This window comes from Elephantulus edwardii, unplaced genomic scaffold (assembly GCF_000299155.1).
Source record: "Elephantulus edwardii isolate Elephantulus edwardi_28Jun2011 unplaced genomic scaffold, EleEdw1.0 scaffold00064, whole genome shotgun sequence".
Classification (NCBI taxonomy): Eukaryota; Metazoa; Chordata; class Mammalia; order Macroscelidea; family Macroscelididae; genus Elephantulus; species Elephantulus edwardii.
In genome coordinates, this window is record NW_006399814.1 from 839,467 (window position 1) to 847,375 (window position 7,909).

The 7,909-nt window shown below is 60.2% G+C and overlaps 1 protein-coding gene across 1 annotated transcript in view; it reads left to right on the forward strand.

The window, feature by feature from the left end:
• Window positions 1–3,351: 3,351 nt before the first annotated feature.
• MAPK11 (mitogen-activated protein kinase 11) overlaps window positions 3,352–7,909 on the forward strand; it is a 4,924-nt gene continuing 366 nt past the window's right edge. The window contains exons 1-11 of the mRNA XM_006888018.1: window positions 3,352–3,478; window positions 5,455–5,584; window positions 5,764–5,822; window positions 5,910–6,021; window positions 6,122–6,151; window positions 6,238–6,285; window positions 6,367–6,481; window positions 6,833–6,904; window positions 7,086–7,165; window positions 7,502–7,580; window positions 7,668–7,841. Of these exons, the coding sequence (XP_006888080.1) occupies window positions 3,363–3,478; window positions 5,455–5,584; window positions 5,764–5,822; window positions 5,910–6,021; window positions 6,122–6,151; window positions 6,238–6,285; window positions 6,367–6,481; window positions 6,833–6,904; window positions 7,086–7,165; window positions 7,502–7,580; window positions 7,668–7,841 (1,015 nt within the window). The 5' untranslated portion in view covers window positions 3,352–3,362. The remainder of the gene's footprint in view (window positions 3,479–5,454; window positions 5,585–5,763; window positions 5,823–5,909; window positions 6,022–6,121; window positions 6,152–6,237; window positions 6,286–6,366; window positions 6,482–6,832; window positions 6,905–7,085; window positions 7,166–7,501; window positions 7,581–7,667; window positions 7,842–7,909) is intronic.

The window sequence follows — 7,909 nt, forward strand, 5'->3', positions numbered from 1 at the left end:
CAGTCCTCGAGGATTCTGCCCTCAGCCATAGAGCCCTCAGAGGCTAAATCCTGTGCTGTCCACGGCCTTGGGGTCAGTTCCACACTCAGGTGACAAACCCAGAAGCAGCCCCAGTGAGGTCACAGCTAAGACCATGAAGAGAGAGACAGGTGCAGTTCAGGTTCACAAACCTCCCTCCCTCCCTGAGACATGCATCACGCAGTGCACATATGCACATAGCAGGCACGGCCACATGTGTGCACCACGGCACAGCCATGTGTGCACACTACAGATGGCACGGCCACGCATGTGCACCACATGCATACAGCATGGCCACCTATGCACGGCACGGCCGCACGTGTGCACCACACGCGTGGATGTACAGGCACGTGGCATAGAGACAGCGCACGCTGCATGAGCTCACTTCACTCACTGCCCTGGGCCTCTGCCATTTGTTTATCCAGCACATTCTTACCATCACATCTGTACTGGGCGCTATTCTGGGTGCTGGACACAGTAGTTAACAAGACAGAAAGGGCACAGGTCAGGGAACTAGCACTGTACTCAAAGCCCAGCCCTGCAACACACAAAGGGGATTTGGTAGCTCCATAAGAAGGAAATGGAAACCTCCAGTCTCAAATATGGCCACAGCCAAGTGCCTGCACAGTGCCTGCTCTCAGCTGGCAAACGTGGGGCGCCGCCCAGACCTGTGCCTCCCCCAGCTAGGACATGTTGCTGGCTCAGAGAGAGGAGCTCTTGAAAGGCCAAGGATGGGCATCTCCCCCAAGCAGCACCGTCAGAGAGCTGATGTTCCCCTCTTCCCAAAGACCAGGTACTCAGGAAATGCAAAGGAGGTACTGCGCATATATCCTGCATCTCTGGACCATGGGGCATCTGAGATGTGGACCAAAAGTGGGTCAGTCTCAGTTGGCTGATCCAGGGGTGTGGAGGAGACGCTGGAACCTGAGGCTCTGGCTTCTACACTGGGTCCCTCCAGCCACCTTCACACTCTCCCTGCTGGACAGCTAGGACAGAGGATAGCAGAGAAGCAAGGGGTCAGTAAGAAACCTCCATTCCTGCCTCTGCCACTGCAGATCCAGTTACCCTACTTAGGGCCAGGTTTCTCCCTCACTGCCCTCTGTAGGACAGTCAGAAACATGAAGGGGCCTAGAGACCATCCTTTGATCAGGACCACCCATTGCTAGAACTCTTAAGTGGATGTCCTGGCCAGGGCCAGCTGACGTTCACTGTGAATGCCACACAGGCCCGACCCCTAACACCCCACACCCTGGGTTCTGGGTATCCATGAGGGCAGGCAGGCTAACAGGAAGGCCCTGGAAGCTAAAGAAGTGCCCAGCTCCCAGGACAGAGGCAAGGCTGGTGGCCATGGGAACACAGGAAGGCGACCCTGCCTCTGGGCTGAGTTCCCACACCCGGGAGGCCTCGGCTCCCGCCCCTTTTTCCTCCTTTAACTGAAGCTCCATTAACTTTGCACAAAACCCCTTTGCGGTGTAGTGAAAGATTTCCCCTCCATCCTACCCCACACATTCACCACTCCACAAAGGGGAAGCTGAGGCCCCTGTGGTATGAGACTTAACCAAGGTTGCCAGACAGTGGTCAGGCACCTGGAAACCAGACCCTGCTGCCTCAATCCACGTCCTGCTCGCCCCAGGCCTGGAATCATAGCACATGTGGTCTGTACCACAGTGAGTTTTGTGCCAGTATTTCAAATTCATGAGATTTCTTTCACACAAATACTTGTATTTTGCTTCTCTTGAAAAAGTAGAAGTCTTAAAAAAAAGTACAAGTCTGAGCAGCTGAAGCCTGGATTCTACATCTTGGGGGATGGCATCCTTGGAGGCCCCACTTTTCCCATGCAAGAGTGCCTCTGAACCTGCAGCTCTTTTGAAAGCGGGAAATAGATCAAGGCTCAGAGAGCTGGAGAAAACCTGGCGAAGCTGTTTGGTGGACCAGAGGACACCTGGAGTCTGCCCTTCAATGCCACCCCCCCAACTGCCCTCAGCTACCCGCTTGGCATGTGCCCACACCAACTGAAGGCCCTGCAGCCCAGAAGCAGTGGGCCTGCAGATGAGGGCCAGTAAACTGCCTGGCAGTAAGAGGGTGGCAGAAGTGATAGACACTCACCAAGGACCCTCACAGACATAGCCCTTGAGCCGCTGTCCTCTGTCCTCACAGGCATAGCCCCTCAGCCCTGGAGCCGTTGGCCCTGGCCCTCTCAGTGCTGGGCCTCAAGAGTCAGGTGCAAAGGATGCTGAGGGGTGACACCAAACCAGAACTTCCTCCCCCTGGGACACAAGCCAGGCACTGCCATCTGTCACCAGGAGGTGGTGGTTGTTAGGTGCTGCCAGATCATATATGACTCAGTGACCCACAAACCTGATGAGAAGGAGCCTTTTCCAGACCTCTCCGTGATGTGTGTGCACTGCGCACTAAATAAAATACATGGCTGTGTTTTCAGGTCACAAACAACTCACAGCTGACCCTCCAGCGGGTTTTCAGAGGCTGTAAATTGCATAGGAGGAGACTGCCCCTCTGTCTCTGGACAAGCAGCTGGTGGATTTGAACCTTGTGCCTTTGGGTTGGCAGCACAACTTCTTATCAAACAAATCACTTAGCTTCTCCTAAGTGGCACTGCCTTCCTTAAGAAGCACCTGGTGACCTAGGGGCTAAGCACCTCTGGGGCTGGGGGCCAGAATGGAATGGAAATGGAAGACACAAGCACCCCTAGTAGGCACACTTGATCTTGACAATTCTGCTCTCCCCTTCTCTCTGCAAAAGTGGGGAGGGGCTTGTGAAAAATGAGGAGCGGGGGAGGGGAGAAGAGAGAAGGTAATCCACCTTGGAGGCAGGTGGCAAATTCACCCTCGGACCCCAAGACTCCACTGGCCAGAGAAGAATGTGGCAATTTGAGCTGCGGGGGCACCAAGAGCTAAGCGTGTGAGCATCTGAGCAGGCAGGAGGGACAGGGACACCATTGGGGTGAAGGTGCAGGGCCTGAGGAAATACTGTCAGGCTGCGAGTGAGGAGACACCGTCAGGCCGGGGGTGCAGGGCACGAGCGGTCCCATGGTGGGGGACACCATGGGACTGGTAGCCCGGGGAGGCGGTGACGGTGACGCCGGCTTGGACCGGGCGGTGCCCGAATGGGGGACAGGACGCGCAAGGTCCCCAAAGGGAGGGGGCAGGGCTGGAAGGCGGCCCCCACCCTCCGCGGCACCGCCCCGGTCTGCGCGGCCGCCGGGAGGGGCAGGAGGCGGGTTTCCGCTCTCCGGCGCCTCGGAGACGCAGGGAAGTGCGCGCCGGTCTCCGGGAATCCCCCGCCCGGCTCCTCCCGCCGGCCGCGCTCCGCCCGCGGCGCCGGACATGTCGGGTCCCCGCGCTGGCTTCTACCGGCAGGAGCTGAACAAGACGGTGTGGGAAGTGCCGCAGCGGCTGCAAGGGCTGCGCCCGGTGGGCTCCGGCGCCTACGGCTCGGTCTGGTAGGGGCGAAGCGGGGGCGAGGGGCTGCGCGGCGCGCCCCCTCCGCGGTGGGCCCCCGGCCTCGCCCGGTGCGGACGACGAAATGGGGGGGGGGCGTGGTGGGAACTCTGCTCTCCGACGCGGCTCCTGCCAGGGATGGGGGCCCCGCGTCACCCAGCGTGCTCCCACCCGGTCCCGGATCCCGCGAGCCGACCGTATCCAGGGTCCCCGGGCCTGAGCCCCGACTGTATCCAGGGTCCTCGGGTCCGGTCGACGGCCCCATCCCCGGCAGGCGCTTTTGTTCCAAAAGGCAGCTGACTGCAGACCCTGTTAGCGTAGTCTGGCGGGGCGGAAACCAGAACAGAGGAGCACCCCCATTCCTGCTGCACTGAGGGAGCGCCCGTAATGGCCTGGCTGGGTCTGGCTTTCGGACCTGAGCGCTTTCAGAATAGGAGGATCCCGAATCGCCTGCCTTGTTATTCCATGTTGACGGGCGATAGCGGTTGAGAGGTGCCCCCAACGCCCCGCAGGATCCTTACCGGAGGTGGTGCCAGGTGGCCACTGGCCACTGTGGGGGCAGGGGCCGCCGGCGTGGGGGCGCGGCGCTGATCCAAGCTTCAGCCACATTTCCTGGAGCTTCTAGGGGTTGAAAGGAGGCTGGAGGTGCCCATCTCGCTGGTCGGTGTAGCTTCAACTGGGCCTTGCCAGCCAGGTCACCCTCAGGGGTCTTCAAGGGCATGAGTAGGGTCAGATCATGCCAAGGGACCACAGAGCCTGGCTGGACTGACCTCTGCCCTGGACACTGTCGGTCTGAGAGCTGAGGAGGGGGCTCTGGGCGCGCTGCATTCAGCGGGTGTTTGGCCGCTCTGTCTTGGGGCTGGCATGGGAATAGCAGCTGGGGATGGGGTGCTGATTCCTGTGAACTCCAACGCGCAGACGCAGTTAGGCAAAAGGGTTTGCTGCCAAAGAGGGGCCCCTCCCCTCTCTCAGGTAGTGTGACCTTTGCCAGGTGTTTTCTAGGTTTTGGGGCTCAGATGCCCCAGGGGCCTGGCCTACATCCCCTGCACTCCCCATCCAGACCCTGTGAGCATCCGAATCCCAGACAGTTTGGTCCTGGGGAGGGAAGGACAGCGAGCTGGGGAAGGAGATGCAGACCCTGCAAACCTACTACTGCAGGCCCAAGCCACATTCAGCAGGCTGTGCTGGACAGTGAGACCCTGAGCACGCAGGGGATTGTTACACGGGTGTTTGAGGATGGTAGCAGGGATGCTGTGTCGCAGGCAGCCCTGGTGTGGGGCTGGCGCTGGAGGGGCGTCTGGACCTGTAGGAAGTGGGGCTGGTCAAGGCGGGGAGTCCATGACACTTCATGCCCTCCAGTTTCCAATCGTTATGCTGTAAACCCCTTCGGCCAATTTTCCTGTTATATTTTGATGATATGTCAGGGACCGGTTCCCAGAGCAGGTGCTGAGGGGCTGGACTTCTTAGGGCTTCTAAGGAGCCACCCAGAGCTCAGAGGGTTGAGTTGGCAGAGGAATCCTTCTTGATGTGTTATCCACGCCGGCAGGCACTTCCCAGGCCCAGCAGAAGGAGACTCCAGGGCGAGGGGACAAGGGGTACAGGGCCATCAGTCTGCGGACAGTGGGAACTAATGTGCATCCAGAGGAGGGAGGTGGCCCGGCTAGATGCAGAGGAAAGGCTGATAGGAAGCGTATCCGACTCTATGTCCCAGGCATGCTTCCTCCTCTCACGCTGCCATCAGCAAAGGAGCAGAGGTCTCACCAGAGGGGCTGGCCTCTCAGCAAGTCACAAAGAGGGATGGAGGGCGGGGAGGGACGGGGGATGGAGGATGAGGAGGGCTGGAGCATGGCGCGCCTAGCAGCAGAGAGGCCGCGGAGGGGGTCCGACAGCCGGAGGCGCACACGGACTCGCTCCCTGCGTGCTGGCAGAGGGCGGCGGGCCCAGCCCCGCTGCTCGGCCTCACTCGCCCACCTTCCAGCTCCGCCTACGACGCACGGCTGCGCCAGAAGGTGGCGGTGAAGAAGCTGTCGCGCCCCTTCCAGTCGCTGATCCACGCTCGGAGGACCTATCGCGAGCTGCGGCTGCTCAAACACATGAAGCACGAGAACGTGAGCGGGGGGCGGGCCGACGAGACGGGCCGGCCAATGGGGGTGGGCACGTCTTGGTGACCGCCAATGAGAGCTAGGAGCGCTGTGGGAGCGGCCGGACAGACCAATGGGAGCAGGGCGCGCCAGGAGCGGAGTCACTGGGTGACCTCCGGGCTGAAATATGCCACCTCCAACCCCAGGTCATCGGGCTTCTGGATGTCTTCACTCCTGCCATGTCCATAGATGACTTCAGCGAAGTGTAAGCACAGGATGGGCAGGCGCGACCTTGGGATGCTTTTTGGGAGGTGGCGGAGGTGCACATTCCTGACCCCTAACCCCATCCCAGGTACCTGGTGACCACCCTGATGGGCGCAGACCTGAATAACATTGTCAGGTGCCAGGCGCTGAGTGATGAGCACGTCCAATTCCTGGTTTACCAGCTGCTGCGTGGACTGAAGGTTCACTGCTGGGAGCCTGAAAGGGCCAAGTCCGGGGGCATGGAGGGTGTCAGAGGGAGAACAGACTTAAGGCTCACCATGCTCTCCCCCTCCCCCACAGTACATCCACTCAGCGGGCATCATCCATCGGGTAGGTGTGCAGGGAGCCCTTAGTCGTGCATAGGATCGGCCAGGACTTGGGCTGGTGCATGTGGCTGACCACCTCAACTCTCACAGGACCTAAAGCCTAGCAACGTGGCAGTGAACGAGGACTGCGAGCTTAAGGTGAGGCGAGAGGAGGGCGGGAGGGAAAGGGCAGAGAGGACACCCAGTGAGTGATGGCTCACCGCTTTGTTGTGACCCTAGATCCTGGACTTTGGGCTGGCTCGCCAGGCTGATGAGGAGATGACTGGCTATGTGGCCACACGATGGTACCGGGCACCGGAGATCATGCTCAATTGGATGCATTACAACCAGACAGGTACATGAGACCAGGTGAGGCCACAGAGGGCTGTGCCCACCTTGGGGCAGAGGTCACAGAGGGCTGGGGACCGAAGAGGGGAAGGAGGCTGTGCCCAGCCTTGGGGCAGAGGTCACAGAGGGCTGGGGACCGAAGAGGGGAGGGAGGCTGTGCCCAGCCTTGGGGCAGAGGCAGGGCTGTGTTCAGCATTGACACTGACCCTAAGAGGAGCCTAGTTAAGAGGACCCCTACCCCCAGGGTGGAGAAGAGAGGGATAGGGGTCCACCCACTTTAGACCTGCTGGACTGATGTGGTCCGGGAACCCCTGAGGGGGCCTTGAGATGGGCAGACTGATGGAAGTCCCCCCAACAGTGGACATCTGGTCTGTGGGCTGCATCATGGCTGAGCTGATCCAAGGGAAGGCCCTCTTCCCAGGAAGCGACTGTATCCTTGACCTGGCTGAGGAGTATAGACCGAGTTTCCCTCCTTCCTAGGTGCCGGGGTCCAGGGAGGGAGGGAACGTTGTGCCCATAGCTAGAGAGCTGGCTCTGGGAAGTGTCTCAGGACTGGGGTTCGGGCTCAAGAAGGTCCAGGCCTGGCCTCTGGCATTTCATGAGCAAGGCAGACATCGACCAGCTGAAGCGCATCATGGAGGTTGTGGGCACACCCAGCCCTGAGGTGCTGGCAAAGATCTCTTCAGAGCACGTGAGCTGGGCACCTGGGAAGGGGGACATTGTGTGGGACACCGACTGGGCCCCAGATGATCGTAAGGGAGGACATTGCTGCACAGGGGACGGCCGAGATACATTGCCACAATGGCCATGCCCTGCCCTGTGTGTGGGTATTGGCTCTGGGGGAACTGGGGCAAAGGTGCCACCAGGTCTGATGGGGAGGAGTTCTCAGGCCGAACAGTGCTCTTGCCTAGGCCTGATGGGGTGAATACATCTCGGGACTTTGCCCGTAGCCTTCTGTCCAGTTTGAAGCCAAGAGGTTAGGGGGTGGGCCACCTCTCAGGCTTGTGCAATGCCCATGTGTCCTCAGGCTCGAACATACATCCAGTCTCTGCCTCCCATGCCCCAGAAGGACCTCCGGAGCGTCTTTCAAGGAGCCAACCCTCTAGGTCAGGAATGGCAAGGATCAGTACTGGGTGCTGCTGCTGCTGGCCTGAAGAGGAGCTGATGCCCTTGCCCAATGCCCATCTCTGCAGCTGTGGACCTCCTGGGAAGAATGCTGGTTCTGGACAGCGACCAGCGGGTCAGCGCCACAGAGGCCCTGGCCCACGCATACTTCAGCCAGTACCACGATCCGGGTGATGAGCCTGAAGCTGAGCCCTATGACGAGAGCGTGGAGGCCAAGGAGCGCACAGTGGAGGAGTGGAGAGGTGGGCTCGCGGCAGGGCCAGGGAACGGGTGAAGGCGGGGCCCAGGAGGGGGAAGGGGCGGGAGGGAA